We start from the raw sequence: 22,909 nt of genomic DNA on the forward strand, positions 1-22,909 counted from the left end.
TGCTTCTCAGTCGCATATCATATCCACGTTATTTTTCCTTCCGAGGTGTCTTCTTCCACGATTCACCGTTAGAACTAACAAAACACGGTTGCAAAGCGCATGGAAAAATGAATACGACGCTGCGCGTTCCAAAGTTTCTCGCTAATTTTCCAAATTTGTCCAAAACCTTTAGAAAAAAACACCTAACTTGCCGCTAATTTTGCGCATATTCCGTCAGGCTACGCGATTATTTTTTCTATGATCCATTGGCGCATGAATACTGAAATTACGCGCTAAGAGCTTCATATATCTATAGAGCTATCGCACTAAGAATTTAGTGCTCATGTTTTCTATGAAGCACCCTTCGCGCCTGAGAATCTTTATTCGTAACTATACGGGGTAAGAGTTCCCGACAGTTTTTTAGACAACCGTCCTCAGATTCACGCGTGTATCCTCGAAGCGACCCTCGAAGTTGGTCACCAAGACGAGGACGATAGCCATTGGCGGTGAGTACTCTCACCCCCATATCACTCGCTTCTCCTTGCTTTGGTCCGGCAAATCTAAACGATGAGGACTTGTCGAACCTCAATGACGTTGTCGGAAAAATACGATGTGAATTCATTGCTGATTCGTATCTCTGATTTTATCAAGCGAAAGGCATTCATAATCTCTTCTTATTTTCAATCTCTTAGTGCTTCTATTTTTATTGAATATATTCTTGATTCGGCATCAATTTCTCCCGTTCATGTGAATTTTTTCCCTTATCTTGAATGAAGCCTGAATCAGACTATCATTTTTTTTCCTTACCTTCCGAGGGATCGCTCCAATGATAGCGGGGAAAATGACCCTTTCACGCGATGGCTACAGGGATGAAAATCCCATCCCTTTTTCCGTCGCTGAAACCATCGCTGGTGCCGTCTGTAAGCCAATGAGAACGCCCGGCCGCTAACAGGGATTGTAACGCCACGCTTAGCTATTAATTGAATCACATTTGTAAATACGGAATGTGATGGAGTGAGATAAGGAAAAAGGGATGGTGGGAATGAGCGTGTGATATGTTGAGCGGTCACTCTTTTGGTCCCTGAAAACCTGTCGCTGGAGCTATCATTCTGAAGAAAGGAAAAAGACGATCGTGTCTGTGATTCGGGCTTAATTTTTTTAAATATATCGCATGAGAGTACGCATGCATGTTTGTTGAATGTTGCTGTCTTGTGCTCAATTTGTGTGGCATGCTGCTTTTTTTGCAACTCCATCATCAACTCTCTACTTTAAAAGAACTTTTGGAATCTTGGACGTAGCGGCGGGAATTCACTTACAATTAGTCCTTCATCATCGGGTAAGTAACCTCACAGGTCCTCGGTGAAACTTTACGATGTGGATCTCGCTTAGTGGAATCTTTACGTACTAATACATGAACACAACTTTTGTGTTTTCCACTGCTCCATTGCAAAATTCTATGACCGTTTCCAGTGGCTAGGCAATCATGAGGTCGTACATTTTAAAAAGAAGTGCACTTAGCAGTGGTGTTTGTGTTGAATAATGAGAAGGTAGGGTGGGAAGAAAGAGGAGAGGGTTGGATCTAATTATAGGAAAAAAATCAACCGAGTCAGGCATGATAAAGTGGAAGTTCGTACCTAGTTATAAAATAAAATGCATTTTCACTTTTCCCCAATTATTAATATTCACGAAATTTCAGTGATAAATCCAGGTTGAATTTTGCTTAATGTGCTATGCTAGCATCCCTAATATACTCAACCTATTTAGGAGCGTGATGTGGTGGAAATCATTTTGGAAAAGGGCTGTTACTTTTTTATAATTTCACATTCTAAAAGTTATCTCAAAATATCACGTATGACAAGAGCGAAAGCTGAGCGTTCTGTTTTCGCGCTGAAGGAGTGGGCAAAAACGAAGAAACATCTCAACTTCGAATAAAGTTAGCGGAATGCATTGCGAATGCAATTTTAAGTTTTGTACTAGACTCAACAAAGAAATGTGAGCGTGTATGTATCAACAAAACAATTGTCATTTCTGGAAAGAAACAAAATTAAAAACAGGATTTCAGAATGGCATTGAATTTATGAAAAAAAAACTAAACTTACCGGCGGAAAGAGAGATTCTCTATTATAAGGAAGAGACTTAAACGCCGTATTACCGTCCACCGATGAGTGCAAAATCAAAGTTAATTATAGCCACACATTAATGACCTTAGTCCCTACATTGATAACAGTCTTTGTGGACTACTGATATACATATTCATAATACATATTCCTCACGGACACATTCAAATACCTATATTACGAATCAGGATGAAGTGATAACTATTTCTGTAAAAGTAAGGGATTGCTATAAAGGATCCTCGGAAGGGCAGTGAATTTATCTTTAACAAAACAATACTTACCTGCCTAAAGAAATATTCTCAATTATTATGAAGTTACTTAAACCTCATATTCCAGTTATCCAAAGATTTCAAGTCAAAGTACAGGGTAGCCTCAAATTGCTGAGCCACGATGCTAGGAACTCTGAGGAACCGAAAGGCAATGTGGAACTTGGTGACGTCACACACTCCCTCCCCTACTTTCAGCTGAGACCACCTCCTATTATACGCACCTTGGTGTACTCCCTTATCACCACCAACAAATTGTTCAATACTCTGTTGTTGGCAACAATAGAGTATTGAACAAAACACGAAGGAAACGTTCGCTCCAGGCATTCGCAGGCAAATGAGCAAAATACAAACAAAAGACGCCGGCTGCGTTCCTTAATTTCACAAATGAGAATGCTGGGTTCGTGGTGGCCACCCCCCAAAGTCTCAGAGAAATCAAAAAATTATTTTAAAATCTTGGCTGGATTTGACGTATAATAACTGCATCTGCTTAAAGTTAAATTTAAAGTGCCCAAATGATATAAATGCATTTTCAAGCATGTTGTTTTTAAAAAAAATTTCTTAACTCCCAATTTCCTGGGGGGTAGCCCCCACTAAGCCCCCTCATTCCCCCAAACATATTCCTAGGTAAGCCACTGCCCTAGTTTATTATTTACCTAGAGGCCACCCGGCGTTGCTCAGGAAGAATATCACACGGAGATGTGGAAAACTTGGGATTCATAATCGCATAGCGGGATTTTTAGATTTTCTGTTTGAGCGCGTCGATATGGAGGCAAAATAAGGATGCATACTGTGGATAATGTTATCCCTGAACTTTTGAATTAAATACCATTCCAAGTTCTTTTGGCCGACCGTGCACGGGGATATTTTCACTTTGCCAACGTATTATGACTTGAGTTTCTGCATTCGCCTGCAAATAATTAAAAAGTTTTGGACAGTTTTCTGGTGGTAGTTTATTTGGATTTTACGATAGTCATTTGGCCTCCGCCATCACAGGAAGCGCATGCTCGCATTTACATTGTTGCGCACGTGCTAGAATGTGTTATGCGGAGGAAATTTGCTTGTTTCTCACGATTATTTCCCTAATTTCCAGTCTTTGCGTATGGAATTGAATTCTTGAATTCTTACCATTCTTTAGTCGTTACTCTTGCTCGCGTTACTTGAATTCCTCGGTTGAAGCCTTTCCTCCACGTTCCTCCTAATTACTCTCCACCAACTCAGTAGTGAGTTCATTTCGGTTTCTCAACATTCTTATTAGCAATGAAAGCACTTCGTGACTTCTTGAATTGATTTTTTAAAATTACGTCATTATCAAATACATAAATACCAATTTTTATTGGTTCAAGCATCGAGTTTCGATTTAATTTCGTAACGTTCATGATCCCGTCGTAATTTCTTCGCTTATTTGTTCGAAACATGGGTTCTATGTGGCTAATTTTCCTTCCACGGATCGAGGACAAGTTATTTTTTTTAAGGTCAGTGCGTCATGTTTATGGGTGGAGTTAGCGGAACTTTCATAGTGTTAGCTCACGTTTCTGATGGCTTTTTCTAATGTTTACATGGCCCAGAAGACTGTAGGCGAGTATTAACGGCGGTATCACGTGTGCAGCCCAAGTTTTCCACGTGCTTTGCGTCACGCGATTACTTCGATTGTTTAACACTAGTGCGAAGAAAATTCATAGTCCCACACCATCACTGCCGTACCGTAAAATCAGTTTACCTCTCACGATGTGTCGACGTTGCTAGGCGTTCAGTTATCCTACGACCTTATAAAGTGGAAAATATGGATATTTACTGGTAATTCAGTCGGCATAGATGAAAACCGAACTTCCGTCCTTATCAAGCCGGCAATTATGTCACGTTTTATCGCACGTCAAAAAGAACTGGAAATCGTGACACCTTGAAAAATTGTTTCTTTCTCTCTGCAAGAGTGATGTTTTTGAGTTGATCATTTTTGTGTTCAAAATATGAATATATCTTCATTTTTCAATAATTTTTGCCCTGTATTTACGTTTTTGCCCTTAAAATATCGCTCATTGTCACTTTTGCGTCAGTTGTGAATAAGCCTTGTACTGATGCTTCCATAGGATCGCATTAAGTTATTTGGTCTGATATTCCCTGGTTTTCACACATGAGAATCTACGTAAATCTCACATATATATATGTAGTCGGATGTATCGCAGGATTTCTATCTGGCAGCATTCTTGTTATATCCATCCTGCGGGAAATAAAGTAATTGAAAACTTGTGAAATGAAAAGAAAAAACGGAAAACTTACAAAGGAAAAAATTATAAAAGCAGTTTCAAAAATAAAATAAAATACACAAAATATGGAAAAACAAACAAAAAAATGAAAAATACTTTTAAATGCAACGAAAAAATGAGCAAAATATTTATAATTAAAAAAAATTATCTGTCATTGTATTTTCAGATGTTTTCGTCCAATCGGACCATCACCGACTTATGATATCGGTTAGGTTCAGTTCTTTTTTAATTTTTATTTGCTTTGAACGCGCTCTTCTCCTTCACTTACACTGGAAAGGTTACTCTGGTCCCTTTACACTTGCTGTGCCATTTTCCCAATTATTGTAGAATAGAATAGAATATTTTTATTATGCTCTAGGTAAAATCTATGAGAGCAAAAAATAGAAAATACAGGAAATTTTCAACTCTTAATAAAAGGCATTTTGACAAAAATGAGGCATTATGGAGATTATTTTTAGGTTAACAAGTAGTAGATATTTATACAAAAAATGTAAAATATTCAATACTATTAATACAAAAATATAAGTTTTAACTTAGACAGTAATGAACACACATTTATGTAGAGAGTTTTGATAACATCACAACTTTAAGATGATAACTCTAATGAGTTGAGGAGACTGAATTAAGACCCAGACTTCAAATAGGAGTGCAGCCTTCTTTTCAACGACGGAAGTGATTGTGACGTCTTTATTTTTGGCGGAAGAGAGTTCCAGAATCTAGACGCAGTTGGATGAAAATATTCAAGCAGACAATCGATCACGCTGAAGAGGTGGTCTAGAAACTCGCCGGCAAGAGGCCCTTTGCCGTGTTATTCCGGATCGAAATTGAGGATCGCGACATTTTGAAATTTTCCGACAGTCACGTGATGTGAATCAGGTCGTCGTTTCGGTGGTGCATGATCACTCTTTGGTGCCTGCGATGATGTTGGTTGGAATGGTTCTGGATGCAATCGGGGGTCTTGAAATAAGAGTCAGCGAGTCCTTTGGGCGGGGCAGGGGCAGGCACTCCTGCCCCCGTGCTCCTCCCCAACGCAATCAGGTGAGTGGCCCCTATGAAATGGGGAACAGCTACCTACCCGCCTTTCTCTCCCTTTATTCCTACTTCATTTCAGATTCTGTTTTATTTTTCTCCCCTTTCCGTTGTGGTGGTGGTGTAGAGATCCAATTTTGGATGCCTCCTATCCTCTCCTGAGTTTCCAGTGCTTTATTTGCTGCTATATACTTGTTCGCAGCCAGCCAGTATTGCTGTTGCTTTGTATCCTGCGTTGCCGCTGCTGCCTGAAATTGCCTCCTTTCACCCTAGGGACCTGCTCTTCAACTCTCCTAACCCCTCAACGTTCCGCGACGTTCAGATCGTCCATCTCCGTCCAGAATTGTCGAAATCTGAGGGTCAATTCTGGTTCGAGACGCAACCTCAGTTATCCTCCCAGCAACGTGACCGGAGTTGCTCTTTGTTGATGTTTTCGTTTCACTGCTATCGAGAAGTAGCCACATTTCATCAGAAAGTGTTCGCAGTGTTGGTCGCAGAAGCAGGTATTGGCCCTCCCCAATATTACCTGTGGTCAATCTCTGAAAAAGGGGGTTCCTTCAATTTGCTGTTGTTCGAAGAGCCGGTCCCTGCATCCTACCCTATCTAAAGAAAAGCTTTATTGCTTCAGGTGGCGGAATTTTCCTTTCAATATTGTTTTGCTTCTTTAATTTTTGTTTTGTATTTTTAGATAGTGACTCACTAGTACTCATTGATTAATCATTAAATTATGGCGCACAGTAAATGTCCTCGGCGGTCAATGAATTGTATTTCAAGGCAATGTTAGAGGTTTATCCATGCAAATGTTTTACGCTATAACTCATAATACTCAATTGTATGAAATATTGACACTTTGCTGAAGATTGAATATTTTGCCGATTTGAACGTCGATAGCATCGGCTTCTATCAGTACAATGCTTAGTAAATTATTAATTTAAGTTGTACTTACGTGAATTTGTTTTTTGAGTCTACGGTTTGAAATGGAAAGTACTGTAAGAATTCACTCTGGGGAGGAATTTCATTTGGAAAATATGATAAATTTATGCCTTAAGTCATTCATACTTCTGTCCCTTATTTTTCCACCAAACATCATGAGGTTATCAGTCCCGAGACTTTGAGCTGTGCACTGTTTTCTTCGCCTTGGAAGACTTTATTTCCGCACGCTAATGGGCATTTGCTGTGTAGGGTAATAAAATAAAGTGTATTTCCTGTTTATAATACTGTTGTGGACTATGTAGCCTATGCTCTCCTCTTAAGTGCGAAACCTGGACGTTTCTGTCAGAATCCAACGTGCTCTTCCGGATGGGAAACTAAAATGAAGGCGATGACCCGTAACCTGATACATACCTCAACTGATGAGCGAGGGAGGTGACGATGATCGAATTCACGCAGTTGTTTCTCGTCGGCGATAGGCAAAGTGTCGTTGACGAGAAACAACTTACGGTGTATTTGGTCGACAGCCCCTTGCCGAACATGTGCAGTATGCATTGACGTTCCGTTCAAAGGTCCTTAGAGAATGGTCACTTAAGTGTGTACCCGACTCCGGTTGGTTAGGGTCTCAAAAACCTTTCGCCTAACACATTTCAGCCGATAGGCTAATATGTGCACTGCATAATATTGTTGTTACTTGATGTTAATGTGGAATTTACGAGAAATGCAGCTAAGAAAGTTTTCAGGAAATTCTTCTCCTTTCTCTTCCCGGATTCTTCTCTGCTTTGCTTATCCCGTCTCTTCGGTTAGTCGGCAAGTTAGTTTGCAACTGTCGAGAGAAACATCGGTGGCCTCTTTGCTGTAAGAAGTGGAACCGCAATTCTCTCTGTATTGCAAATTTGTGCTTGTCAGATCAATAGTGCCGCCTACTTAAAGTAATGATATTTAAGCCCTTTCCTCCCTTTCTCAGTCCTAACCCATCTTACTTGTGGAACCCACCTTAGTTTCTCGGGTGAAAAACCAATCATCTTCAGGCACTCGAAGAAAATTCACGCGATTTCTTAAAGCCCCTCATTCCTTTTTTACCGCTAAAAATACCAATCCGCAGTCGGATGACCATTATCTATGGACCGAGTCGTTTCTGCAGTCTAAGACCGGGTTCACTGCAAAGCCTTTTTACTCGCGCGTCTCAACACTTGTTTTTTTCAATTGAAGCGTTTTCCACGCGATGTCACTGCGTTCGCAGGTACTTCAATCCGCCTCTTCGATTGGACCTTTCTCTGCTCAACAATCGAAGTCACGCGCGATAGATTGAAAGGCCTAACGTTTGTCTATGAAATTGGACATGTGCGCGTGTATTTTGACAAGCATCCTGAAAAAGTTCCTTTTACTGTCGGATTTTGAAACTCAAATCGGCTCAAACAGGTTTTATTTCTTATTTCATGCGGTGTAAAACCGTTTTTATGAAAAAATCAGCTCGTGTGGAGACGCAGGGTCAAAATTAGGGATGAGTCGATTCCACTTTTTTTCAATTGTGATTCTTTCAAATCGATTCCCGATTCTCGATTCTTATTCACACTAGCAGGTGGGCTATTGATTTGTCAGTAGCATTGCTGTCATTAAAATTAAAGAATAGAGTGGAATAATGCAACGAAGACAATTGAGTAGCCCAAAATGTATAATAATAAAGAATAGCGAATTGCTATTATAGAAATATTTATTCAGCTTTACTTAAACAATAATCACTTTAACTTTTTCCGGCATAAATTGTTACATTAATAATAAAATCAACAGATTTAGGCGTTACTTGGTGGAACGATGAGATATTCATGGTTAAATAAAAACACAGTACTATTCCACAACTTTATATTTTTGCAGTCTACTAGTTTCAACGTTACAACGTCTTGATAATGACGTTGTAACGTTGAAACTAGTAGACTGCAAAAATATAAAGTTGTGGAATAGTACTGTGTTTTTATTTAACCATGAATACATTAATAATGTAGAGTGCACAATGGCTTAGGTGTGTGGCGGCCTTTATGCGCCAAACATATAGTTCTATTTTCAAAGTGTTTATCTTCCTCGGATCGATGGAATAGGAATAGACTTTAGGCGATTGATTCCAATTCCGTCCCCGAGATCCGACTCATCCCCAGTCGACAAAATTGCGGTGAACAAATCCCGCCTCGTGGCGGCGCAGAGAGGAGAGTTTAGGTGTGTGCATTGGTCCTCCATTGTTGACTTGGACGCCATTTTGTGACGCGTTGGATTTCGTTTTGTCGCGCAGACGAGACGTGTCGCTCGGACGAGTTCACTTGCGCCAACGGCAAGTGCGTGCAGCTGAGGTGGTATTGCGACCGGGACGACGACTGCGGCGACGGATCGGACGAGGCGAATTGCACGGCGACCACGTGCTCGCCCGACGCCGAGTTCGCCTGTTCCAACTCTTACTGCATCACGAAGCGGTGGCAGTGTGACGGGGACCAGGACTGCCCCGACGGCTCCGACGAAAAGGTCAGTCGCACTTCCGTTCCATTCGGTAACTCCGAACTCTTCTTTCCTATGTCTTTTATATCTGCAGGCAGTGGCGGATCCAGGATAGGGACAAGGGATAAGTGGGGTTAAAAATTCTAGCGGTATTGGGGGTCGGAAAAAATTACCATTCTATCTAGTATAAATTGGATACCCAAGGGGGGGCCTATATAGCCCTCTTAGCATAGCATTGGGCTATAGCCCCAATCAGTGGCGCAGGGAGGGGGGATGGGGGGTTTGGGGGATAAACCCACCCCCAGAGCTCATAGAAATTTTAAAGTTAAATCTATTTTACTTAATTGGATTAATATTGCTTATAGAATTGTGTGAGTATTTATAAAATATCCCTGAGAAGGCCCTAAAAATCACCATTTTGAACCATTCATCTTAATTTTTTCCGGCGGAGGGCCTCCGCACCTCCCGCTTACCCTGGTGGGTATGCAATACCCCAATCCCCCCAGTATTAGCTGCGCCTGAAATCCCCCCTTGCCTCAATTCCTAGCTGCGCCCCTGGCCCCAATAGATCCTCCACTGTCTACAGGTCCGGCTCAAGTCCTAAGTACTTACCCGGGCAAACTGCTGTTGTGTCGGTTCCCTACAGGGGGGTTTAGTATGGAATACCCCCCATTAAACGGGGGGTTTGGGCGTTATGTCGCCCCCCCCCCCCCCTAGCTACGTCGATCCGGGCAGTCGCCCGAGTTGTCTGGCCCTTAAGCCCGCCCTCAATGCCTATATTATTATTATTGTATAAATTGTGCTTGGGTCTTCGCAGTTGGCCATCAGCCACTGCAGGAAATTTAATATCGAAAGACTCTTTAAATGAAAAGTAAAACTTACAATATTATGCAAAATTGAAAAAAAAACTGTTGCAAAAAGAAAATTTGTATCCAAAATCTGAGAAATCAAACAAAAAATCAAAACAAATAATAAAATATCGAAAAATCAAATAAAAACTGTAAAATCGTATTTCAAAATGTCTTCATCGAATCGGACTGTTTCCGGCTTCCGATGTCGGTTAGTTTTTAACATTCTTAATTTTTTGTGTGCATTGCACGCGCTCACCAGCAGCCTGTCTTTAGGCCGTTTTACACGGGGCACGGAATTGCGCAGGTTAGAGTTGCATTAATTTCTGAAATGGCGTGGAATTGCGCGAATGCATGAACGAAATTAAAACTATTTGCTATTTTGCCGTCTCGCATCCACGCATTCTCGCATGTGTTCTAGCAATTCACCACTTTACACGACGCAATTTTGATTGCGCCTTCGCGCGTATGTCAGATTGCGCAATTCCCTGTACCTTGTAAAACGGCCTTTTCACCTTTTCCTTCCCTTACACTGGAAAAGTCACGCTGGTCCCTTTACGCTTGTGTTGCCATTTGCCATTTACACATTCTCCACGCGATACCGACGTGTGACTGACTGTGGCAGAGCCAGCGTGATAATTGATTGATTCTCGGTCTCTTTGCGCACAGAACTGCACGACCCGCTCGACGCCCGTGTCGCACTGCAACGCCCGCGAGTTCGAGTGTCGCGACCGCGTGAACTGCATCCACCGTTCGTGGGTGTGCGACGGCGACAGGGATTGCCCCGATGGATCGGACGAGGAGGCCGAGCTCTGCCACAACGTCACATGCCGCCCTGACCAGTTCCGCTGCGCTTCGGGAGCCGCGGGCGACGGCTCCATCGGTGGCGTCTGCATCCCGGGACACCTGCACTGCTCCGGCACCGTAGAATGCCCAGACGGCTCCGACGAGGAAAACTGCAGTGAGTTCCTTAGTTTTTGGTTCATCCATTTATCGAAACACCCGCATGTAAAAATCACGTTGTTTTTATTGGTTATTTTGTATGGTTCTTCAATGAATACTTTTAATTTACTTCTTTAAACAACGATACACAGGCTCAATATAAACTTCAATACATGGTTAGATACGAGGCTAACAAACAACAATGAGTACCCAGTTACTCCAATACATAATGAAAGATTAGTACTGCTAATATTGAATCTTAATTGATTTTCCTGTAGTTTTTATATCTTCATCTCCTTTTAATCACCATTTATTAATTATTAACGTCACTATTTTCAATTTAAAATTATTGTTGCAAAAATGTCAAATTTTGAAAAAATAATAAATGAATACAAAATCAATGAAATTTTCTCATAAATTTTGGATAAAAATTGTAAAAAAAACGTAAAATACATCTTTAAAATATCTGTTCCAAATTTGAATGTCGTATTTATCTATATCAATTCGCCTGAACTTTGTGGAAATTCAAATTTTAAGTTTCTATTTCTCACAAACATCACTTAACACCAACAACGAAACACATATGCGCCATTTTTATCCATGTCCCTTTGTAGACTGGCTGATAGGAGTTAGTTTTGGGTTTACCGGAACTGCATAACACTGAACGCGCCCAAGGCGACTCCAATCACCCCCTGCTTATAGCTCCATATTTTGAGCGTATTTTATTGACACGCTTCTTTCTCCGCAGCCTCTCCGACGCCCCCCTGCGATCCGAAGACGGAGTTTGACTGCGGCGGTGGAATGTGCATCCCGGCCACGAAGGCTTGCGACGGCAAACCAGACTGTCCCAATTGGGAAGACGAGCCACGCGGTCGGTGCTTAACGAACGAGTGTAAGGGCGAGACGTACGAAGGCGGACCGCCTGGTCTGCCCAACGGCGGTTGCTCGCAGACCTGCGTTGACACACCCACGGACTACTATTGCGACTGCCTGACCGGCTACCACCTCGTGGACAACAGGACGTGCGATGGTAAGTAATAATAACGGTGTGCCGCTCCCCACGTGGTGGACACGTGCTTAAGGCGTCAAAAATATATAATAACACGCAATAAAGATAAATTTCCATAGAGAACGACGTTTTTGTCGCGAGCTTTGAACAATATAATAAATTTTCAGATTGGAATAGCGCATATGTACACACGCCATGAAAAATTTTACTTTTCAGAAATTACGTTATAAATTTCGTACCTTATCAGTCACCTCTTCTTGTTTTATCTGATTCTTCAATTGCTCGTAAGTTTTTATTCAATGAATTTTTCAATGAATGATCTAAACAAATTTGTTGCTATGACTCTTTATCGTTCTTCCTTGTTTAAATGACCGCAGCCATCAGATTTTGGTGGTCCTTTTTTGAACTATTATGCATTTTTAATTTTTAATTCTGAAAGCCAATCGAGATAATGTTAAAATCATAATAAAATTGTTATAATATTGTATTGTCAACTGGTTCTGAACTATCCTGAAAATTTCAGCTTGATAGCTTCAAAATAAATTTTAGGTACGTGTCAATAACCCTTGTTTAATCATGTTTTCAGTGGATTGAGGAGATTGTGATTGGCATGAATGAGTGTCAATAAATACCAAAACTTTTGCTGGTGGTGAAGGGAGGGGGGAGGTCGGGGGGGTCCGTAACCCCCTCAAAATGTAAAAACAGTTATGTTCCTTCATGAAAGAAAACGAAATATTGAAAAATCTTACATTTACAAAAGATTTCTTTGACAAATGAAGTTTTTTCAATCATGAAAAGTGTTGAAATTAGTTTAACACCCTCTACTAATTAGTACTCTGTTTTTCCAAAATATTCCCCCCTGGTTTTGGACCCCTCCCCGAACGAAATTTCTGACTACCCCACTGACCATTTCACTTATTTTTACTTTCATGTAGACATCGATGAATGCGACACCCCAGGTTCCTGCTCACAGATCTGCATAAATGAAAAGGGTAGTTTCAAGTGCGAATGTACGAAAGGCTACCTGAGGGATCCGAGAGATCACACGAGATGCAAGGCCACTGAGGGCCATGCCTCGCTACTGTTCACGCGGCGTCATGACATTAGGAAGGTGTCTTTGGATCACCACGAGATGACGGCAATTGTGAATGACACCAAAGCTGCAACGGCTATTGATTTTGTATTCAGAACTGGAATGATCTTTTGGAGTGACATATCGGATCAGAAAATATACAAGTGAGTTTGATTTAACGTTGACATGTCGTGTGAGTATGAATTGATCTCAGGAGGAAATTTCAACACAGTTGGCCACAAAGCCTACAAGTGTAGGTGCCTACAAGGCCTATGCTGTCCACTGGCACTACCTAGTTTAGGTCATTTGGCACAATTTGTGTCGCCACTTCTTCTTGAGACATTGATCTCGAGTCCGTACACTCTAGGGTTTAAGAGGTGAAAATTATTGCAGAAAGTCTTTGATGTCCCATTAAATAAAAACTTGTTTCCTTCCTGAAGAAGACTGAGAAATAGTAAAAAATTTTAATCTACACATGTGAGTGTTTATTTTATTTGTAACTTCCATTTTTGTCACCAATTGTGGTTTAAAATGTTGGAGGCAATGACGTAGCTGTATTAAGAAAGTTGGGGAATTGCCTAAAAGCCACAGAGGCACAGATTAAAATTAGTAAACGATGACATATATGAGAACAGGAGGAGTCATTCTTATTTATATATTTGAAATCTAGTATCAAGTTACCTTGAAATTGTCGGGCACTACAGGTGGAGTTTGGACATTTTAATTAGTTCATCCACCCTGGGCCTTCCAAGAACATGGCTATGCTACTGCCTATAGTTATTGCATGTTGTGCTCCTGAACAATAGTTGGATTTTGAGATGCATTTAATGGCTGTATGATGCTACCCCTTCCTTGATTTCCTTTTTCAAGGGCCCCAATTGATGAAGGGAGGGAGCATTCTGTGGTCATAAGAGACGAAGTCACAACAGCGGACGGCCTCGCAGTTGACTGGATCTACAACCACATCTACTGGACTGACACTGGCAGAAACACTATCGTGCTGGCTAATTTCGAGGGTAGCATGCGCAAAGTGTTGATTCAGGATAAGGTGCAGCAGCCAAGAGCAATCGCGCTGAATCCTTTGAAGGGGTGAGTCTTTGCTTCAAATTTTTTATGCCTAAATTTACAGAGTACAAATGAGATCTTGTGAGATTGTACAGTAGTATACTTTTGTCTAATTTTAAGTGGTCTAGCTGGCCCTCCAGCCAACATCTTCAGACCGTAGATGCAGGAATTGTCCCTCTAAACTAGTATTTGACTGCAGCAACTCTCATGGTGGCAGGATAGACCACCTGTATGAAAAGAAAAAAAATCTGCCCTTGCTGGAGTATACTTAAGAATACTTGTAGCTGAAATTGATAATGGAATGGCTAGACAAGCTGTTGGAAATCAGGAATCAGAACCGATATTTTAAATCCTGAAAGCCCTTCCCCAACATCTTGATTGCACTAGGAATCTGACATGCACTCAAAATCGTTTCAAGTACTGTTAATGTTCAATAGTTTTATGCATACATACTATGTATATCTCTGAGAACCTACCAACTTATTCATTTATATTTGGTATCTATATAAATTATGTGTGCTATATTGTATGCAGAAAGATTGAATTTTCATTCACAACCCCAAAGGAGAGTATTTTCAAGTAAAATCTGGCCTAGTTTCTATGCTCCCATTTGTTTCTTTGGAAAATTTTATAAGCCCTAAATAGGGCTTATAAAATTTTCAAAAAACAATATTGTGAATTCTGTGTTTCCAATCGTCTTTGATTACAACTTTTATTGCTGTTAGCTGGCATGGGAATTTTGGAAATTTGGGATTTTCAACCCTTTCCTGCCAGCGCCTCTACATAATTGGAAAATCTTTTCCGTGATAAGGGTAGAATGAGAATATTTAAACTTCTCTGAGGGGAGCTCTTTTTTGAGTTACCCTGGAATTTTCGTCCCTCAGATTTGGGACCCAGCTGAAGCCCGTCGACCATAGATAAAAATATTGGCAGTCAGCCCAAGATTCACGATGCTCAGTCCATTTCAATGAAGATGAGATAGTCCAACGTGCTCACGGTCAACGTTTAGGATTGGTGCGTGTCGTAGACCAGGATTGAGAATTACACAATGTGGCCACGGAATTTGATTGTGAATTAGCGTCTCTCATGATCAGGGGCGCAGCTAGCATTTAAGGGTTGGGGGGGGGGGGGTTAGGTGCAACTAATACCGGGGTGTGTGGGGGTATGGTATATACCCACCAGGATAAGTGGTAGGTGCAAGATTAATAAATTGCGGGATTTTAAGATAAGTGGTTGAAAATGGTTAATTGTACAGCTTTCTGAGGGATATTTTATTGATCCTTACACTATTATATTAGTAATATTAATCCAATCAAGTAAAATGGATTAAACTTAAAAATTTCTCTGAGGCCTGGGGGGAGGGGGGGGGGGTTTATTCCCCTAAAATCCCCCCTTGCTGCACCACTGAGTTGTTCATGCATATAAAATGCACGTCGGCTCCACCCAATGTCTGGTGCGAAATGGATAAGGCTAAAAAAACAACAACTGTTTTAGGTTAATTCTTTGATAAAAAGACACAAATACCATATTTTTACCCATAGAAGCCACGCACCTTTTTTTCGGAAATGCCGTTGGAAAAATGGGGTTGTGTGGCTTGGACGAACCATCCAAATTTTAATGTAAGCCACGTTCCATTTTCCCTCAAGTTCTTATCGTTTATTTCTCCAGAGTTTGGCATTGAAACTTGGAAACCTTCACAGGAATTACATTTCTAACATTATGTAACGTTATTAATCATGGAAACGTAAATTTATCGATTTAGCAACGAATCACGAGTTTCTCTATTAGACCGCACCCAATAAGCATTAGGAAGTTTCTTTTCCTCATGAGCCGGCTGAAAAATGGGAGTGCATGGGATACACAAGGGTGCAGCTACACGAGTAAATACGGTATGCCCTTAGTTTAACACTAATTTGTCATTCAATTCATAAGTGTTGGTAAATTTACCGGAAAATGTATCTTAACATTTTTGTACAAAGTGGTAACCTCCAAAAATTTTGATTTTATCTAGGGAAGGTTTTGACCCAATGTAACCCCCTTGTTAGACCCTCTCTCTCTCTTCCCCCCCCATTCATAGGTCCGCCACTTAGCAAGGCACACAGCTGTGGTAAAGGGTATCTTTTCTCCATATTGGGAAACCCCATATAATAATAATAATAATAATGTTTTTGTTCCATACAAGTATAAATTTTAAGAATTACATGGCTACAGGAACATATAGGTACCCCTTCGGAGTTAATACTCCGCTTTGGGGTTACCGACTCATTCTTCAGTTAGCGTGCTTTTGTACATATTACAAAAACCATGTTACCTTGCTGGATCATTCGTATTGAGAAATAATAAGCTCCCCAGCATATGAAACATATCTAAGATGTAAACATAATATATTTAAATAATCATATATAATATGAAACCACTAACTAACATAAAACAATCATAGAATCTCATTCCATTCATCACAATACCTCATTCACCTAAGCAAATGTGAAACATCATTATGAGCAAACAACCACATCTTTACCCTTTTGCAATATCTGTATACATACATTCACTTCATCAGTTATGTATTTTGGTAATTCACAGTAAATTTTCGAAGACATATGACATGGTGTTACCTTCTTTTTTACCTCTCTCTCAGGTGGATGTATTGGACCGACTGGGGTGCGGAGCCTAAGATTGAGCGAGCGGGTATGGATGGCACTCATCGGCAGGTCATCGTGGACTTTGATGTTAAGTGGCCTAATGGTTTGACGTTGGACCTGGTCGCTGAACGGATATACTGGGTGGACGCAAAACTGAACACTCTCTCCTCGGCAAATTACGATGGAAGCGGCAGGAGAGTTATCCTGTATTCGCCTGATGACCTCAAGCATCCATTTTCCATAACAACTTTTGAGGACTGGGTTTACTGGACGGATTGGCACAAGCAGACCATATTCAAAGCAAACAAATTCACTGGAAAGGATCTAGCTCCGGTTACTGCTGTCCATATGGTGAGCAAAATATCTGTCGTGGCATCATTTTCTTTGCACTCTCATCTATGAATACATATTTTAATTCATTCAATCATCTAATTGGATGATGTCATCCTTCAGTTAAAATGTCAGAATGGAATACTTTGAAATGATCGTCAAAGTCAAATATGTCATTTATTTGCTGAACGTTGAAAACTTTTTCAAAAGTTTTTCGAAATAGATAACTGATAAAATGAGTTTAGTTCTTCATTTTGTCATCCTCCTAAATGGATTTCAAAGAAATAGCCCTCTAAAAATTCTGTTTTCTTTAATTATTAACCATGGAGATAAATTTGTGGATGAAATTTCTGTCTTTCAAGAATAAAGTGAGTTAATCTGCTGGAACATTTCTCCAACTTTGCCTTAACGATTTACATATCTTCAGCATTTAGATGTAACATATTCCGTTGTGTGTGGGTGAAATATGTGAAGGAAGATAGACCATCTGAGGGGTAGAAGACACTTCCAATTTCCTGACGACCCTTTAGCTGAGGTCCTGTGAGTCATTAGGTGACCGATTGGTGAAACTTCCTGTCACTAAAATAATTTTTTAGTGGGTTTGGATCGTTAATTCAAGAATTATTATATTTTTTTCATAATTGTCTGTATACATAGTAAGAATCTAAACACCAGGGAAATCTGTTTTTTTCCTCCTAATTCAATTAGTTTTTTCTCACAGTTGCTTGCTTGTTCACACATACCTATATGTTCCCCACATCTGAAGGTCTTGCCAATTGGAGATACATAGAAAGATACAGAAGCAAATTTCTTTGCTGTTATTAGGCATTCCTGATTAACAATGTACATAGTAGGCTGCTCTCTGGCTCTCTTCTGGCTGCTCAAAAGGTGACCTCCCTCCCTATTCAGTTCTAGTTCTAGTAATTAGAAGGGATCCGGGGATAATACATATGAGCATATTGTATATATATTTGAACAAAAATAAAAATTTAATGAATCAAGTTAAGGATGTGAGCCTTCACGCTTTCAATGTGATCACAATCAACAATGATTTTACACCTTGAAATATGGTTGGTAATTGATTTTTGCTTTCTAATTGTAGCATTAATTTCATGACTGAAATATGAAAGGAGAATGTGTCACATGTGTAGAATCATCGGGACGTATTAAGAAATTGCATAAGTTTTTTAATATATATATTTATTCGTATGTGTATTCCATTTTCCCAATTGAATCTTCACAGTTGGAGCACCCCATGGTGGTTCATGTGTATCACCCCTATCGTCAACCAGATGGTGACAATTACTGTCAGATGGTGAATGGACACTGCTCACATCTTTGCCTGCCCGCCCCCCAGATAAACAATAGATCTCCGAAGATCTCTTGTGCTTGCCCTGATGGTCTGCGCTTCCTGCCCGATGGACTCACTTGTGTTGATGAAGGTAGGCATAAGGAGAGAGCTCATGCTGATCCTCAATTATTTGCTTCAGTAAAGATAACCTTGGCCACTTTTTGGTGCATGTTTGATGTTTTATTCTCTGTTAGGCATTACATACAATCAAATCATCATCAAATTTTCCATTAAAAACCCTGAGACATGAGGACCTCTGCACTGTATTGACAATTATTGGAAATGAAGCTGTGTTGCATTTTAACCCTTTCGAGACGGTGGAGTTCTCGCCTTAGCGTGACTGCTGTACTGAGCTCCAAGAGGCTCTTCCGACCCCTCCATACGGAGAATTTTTGCAGGACATTCGTTAAGAAGGGTGTCGCGGTTAATCACACACTCTGAGCACCTAACTTTTTCGACTCTTCCTATAGCGGGGACTCCACATTATCTCGGACTCCGAGGGTAGTTGGGCTCCCTCCTTTCCACACTTATAACCCTAGCAGTGGCATTGGTTCGCGGTCAATCATGCTTTGTTTATGTGAATTAGCTAAATGGATAGTTATTGCTTGAACGTAAATTGCAGACTTCGAATTGAATTCCTCATTTTATTCTGAGAATTGTAAAATTTTGAACGAAACCCTACCATCAATATTAATGCATTTAATGCGGCAACAATTTCTTTGTTATGTTTATACTGAAATCGAGATATAATTTGATATTTATCGCAGAATTTCGTTTAAAAATTGCAAACCCAGTTCAGAAGACAAATAATTCAATTCTTAGTTTAAATTTTTTGAGAATGGAAAAAATATTTAATTTGCAAAATGACTGGATAAACAATTATGACCGCGGTCCCTTACCGCTAAGAGGGATAATATAAGACGAGGGGCCCGGGTACCTGCTCCCGGATTTTGAGGATAAAGCCTAAGCCCTGCAGTGTTGGGTCCCGAAACAAAGGCATCACACACCCGCGACCGTCATAAAACAGGGAGTGTTAGGAAACATTCAGCGTTCGTTCACCTGGGTAGAAAAATCTTCGACAAAAATTTGCAGTTTTGGTCTCCCGGGTCAAGAAACATCCAGATGCATATTTTTGTCTAAAGTGGGTAAAAGGTTAAATGGTAACTGCATATGTCAGAGAAATCAGCACTAGTGACGTGATAATGTAGTTTAAAAATACTTGAGAATATTGGCTACCAATCACAAAGACCTAGGTTTATGTCCTGGCTGTGGTGGAGATTTTTCAGAGGAATTCCATTCCCTAATTGTGGGCTGTGGGCAGTGTAACGTCGCATCCATGATGTTCGGCGTGATTGATTATGCCATCGTCCTTGGATTATGCATTGATGTTTGAATTGTATTTTTATTTGTATGCATGTTTATGTTTATATTGCTGTTTTGGAGTTGAGGGCGCTATGGTGATGGGGGAGTAAACGATTGATTGTTAGTAAGAGAGCCATTCTGGATGCAGGAGAGAAAATAAAGCTCTAAACATTATAAATGATAATTATTGTTTAAGAAGAAAAAAAGGTTGCGACATTACAGAGGTTGAAATTTTGGTGGCAGCGCAGGGATACGAACCCACGCCCTTTCGGACTGTTGCCTAAAACCTAAAAATTTACCTTTTTTTCTTCTTAAACAATAATTATCATTTATAATGTTTAGAGCTTTATTTTCTCTCCTGCATCCAAAATGGCTATCTTACTAACAATCAATCGTTTACTCCCCCACCACCATAGTGCCCTCAACTCCAAAACAGCAATATAAACATAAACATGCATACAAATAAAAATACAATTCAAACATCAATGCATAATCCAAGGACCATGGCATAATCAATCATGCCGAACATCATGGACGCGGCGTTACAGCAGGCAGGACATTGATTTAATTGGGAAAATGATCTCAGCGGTGGGTGGCCTCCCCTAAGTCATAATCCCAACTTACGTAGTAGCTCAATTAATAATTTAGTTCAGTGTTTATTACTTGGAGAGTACTATTTATTCTATTTGATGTTTAAAAACTAAAATGATGCTTGCTGGATTATGATGCTTCTTTTCGCTGGTGTTAACAGTTATTGAGAATAAACTTGTGTGAGCTTTGGTGAAGCTATAATTTTACATTAAAGCTTTAGCATGATTTGATTATTTTGCAAACTTCGTGTACCCGGAGATTATACGCTATCAATTGTTTTTCAGAGTTTTTTTTTACTTGCTCTCATACATGTGAGAAATCTCTAATCTCATTATCATTGAGATTTTTTTAAAAGCCGAAATGGCTGCAATGTTCATTTTTGTTCAACATAAGTGAAAATTTCACTCTCTCCCTCCATCATTCCTTTCAACAGATAGTACTAGAATCTTACAAAAGGATGTCAGGCTTAGCTAGTTAACTTCGGAAAGTGCCAGAGACGTCTTTCTTTACACTACAATGCGCTAGAGATAATTTCTCTGTGTCCTCAGGAGTTAATTGTGATATTCCTGATTAAAATGTGTGTATTTCTGTTTTGGAGTGGTGAGATATTGAGGATTTGTGAAAAATCTCAAGAAAGGTCCCTCACACCGCTAAATGGCCAGTACCTCAACTACATATTAACCCATTCGCATCCGCAAGCGCACTGGCGTGAGGCCTGAAACCTGGCCACAAACACCACAAGCGTGTGTACCGTTACGCAGAATGCATGGTGATATCTATCCAAGGAGGTTGTGAATACACTGGAGGGGTCATAACTGATTCCGAGCGTTGAGCGCAGTGTGGCAGGAATGGGGGTGCTTGGGTAGGATAGCCACGCCCACTTTAACACCAAAACATTGCGATAATCCCATAAGAGTCAATGCTAACTGTTTGGTGAAATATTCGGTCATGATCGTTGTTATGTTTAAATAAACTATTGCTAACGAACACATTAAAGCTTTTTTTCTATCATTATCGGAAGGCTTCGTGAAAATAAGCCTCGAATATCTTTTCCCAAGGAGAAATTATTGCAAATCACCACGGGTAGGCTGTGTAACTAGCTTAGCCGAAAATAACAAATTAAAAGTGTAATTAAGTGCACTTCTACTGGCAAATGAATAAGATTACAGCCAATAGAAATCGTACGATAGCAGACTGATTGCAATAATAGAATGAAAGTATGTTCACAACAATATACATATTATCACCGCAATATGACTACATGGACAGTTTAATATACACAGTAGTACGAAAAACGATTGTAAAACTCTGACGACTATCAAAAAGTAATGGTTACATTTTCATTTTATAAATCAGAGGCGATATAAGGAATAGAATACTTGATTATATACATACACTGTTTGAGACTAAGTCCGAAAATGGTCAAACCAAGATGGCGGAATTCTGACCACGCTTAAAACTCTAATACAGCACCTCCAGTGTATTTACAGCCTTCTTGTAACTATCAGTTGATCGTGCTGCTATCTTATTAGTTTTTCGTAAGTTTTTGTGCAGATAGTGTACCTGATAGCATCTGCCATCTGAAATTTTTTCATTGTAAATCCCCTCAGAAATAGGTACTCCTCTTTACATGTAGATTTTATTTACCTGAAAATGGATTGATTTAAATCCTAGGCAATGGATGCGAATGGGTTAACTCAATCTTAACCTCGTTAGGATGCATGATGGATTTTTCCATTTTTAATATGTTTGGGCGTAAAATCATTTTCGTACTTGATGTTTGCATGCATAAAAATCTATTTTCAGTTTCATGTGTGAGGTTTTCCATATTCTCCATACTAGTTTGCAATGTTTTTCAAAAGATTTCAAAGGTAGATTGCCACTGCCACAGAAACATTGGAGTTGAGCTCTCACTCAGTGTGTAAAAGGTGCTAATTCAAGAATTTTAGCCTTTGGATTAAACTGTGCGGGCTGAAACCAATGCCATCCCCCCACTTATCTTCCGTTTTCCATAATGTCTCTTTAATCTTTATAACGCCACACAATGGTGTACATTCAAGACCTCATTTAACACACTCAATGCTGAGAAAATTTATCATAACACACCGCCACGCGGAAAAAATATTTTGCAATAATATGAGAAATTATGTCTTCCTATATCGTATACAATCATACATAGTTCAAAATTATTAAAATTTGCACTATTAATAAAGAAAATATTAAATATTATAATAAAATTATAATAAATATATATTATAATAAAAATAAGGCAAAACATCTGCTGCAAGCAAACGACTTGTATCCAGTCACAGGAGAAGACACTCTGAGACGCTGGGCACAATTGCAGGGTCTAGTAGAAGACGCGGAGGCAGATGGCGGGCCGAGAAACCTAACGAGACTGATGCCTTGTATTCAAGGCATCCGCATTGTGTGTGTTAAGTCAAAGATGAGTCAGGTCACTTTGTAACTCAACCTAGGGAAAACTACTACGCCTACAACATTCATCTACCACAATATTGTTACTTATTAATAAGTTGCAAACATTAATGAAGATTAATAAAATGGCTTTTGCATATTTATACAACGCATATTTTGTTGTGAAATAACGAAAATGTTTAAACACTATCT

At 39.8% G+C, this 22,909-nt stretch overlaps 1 protein-coding gene across 5 annotated transcripts in view; it reads left to right on the forward strand.

Moving 5' to 3' along the window:
- LOC124157990 (low-density lipoprotein receptor) overlaps window positions 1-22,909 on the forward strand; it is a 223,772-nt gene that overhangs the window by 187,715 nt on the left and 13,148 nt on the right. For all 5 annotated transcript variants that reach the window (XM_046533124.1, XM_046533123.1, XM_046533125.1 and 2 more), the window contains 7 exons: window positions 8,870-9,096; window positions 10,587-10,878; window positions 11,608-11,889; window positions 12,804-13,104; window positions 13,811-14,029; window positions 16,644-16,998; window positions 18,221-18,419. In XM_046533124.1, coding sequence (XP_046389080.1) covers window positions 8,870-9,096; window positions 10,587-10,878; window positions 11,608-11,889; window positions 12,804-13,104; window positions 13,811-14,029; window positions 16,644-16,998; window positions 18,221-18,419 — 1,875 coding nt within the window. The remainder of the gene's footprint in view (window positions 1-8,869; window positions 9,097-10,586; window positions 10,879-11,607; window positions 11,890-12,803; window positions 13,105-13,810; window positions 14,030-16,643; window positions 16,999-18,220; window positions 18,420-22,909) is intronic.

This window comes from Ischnura elegans, chromosome 4 (assembly GCF_921293095.1).
Source record: "Ischnura elegans chromosome 4, ioIscEleg1.1, whole genome shotgun sequence".
Lineage (NCBI taxonomy): Eukaryota > Metazoa > Arthropoda > Insecta > Odonata > Coenagrionidae > Ischnura > Ischnura elegans.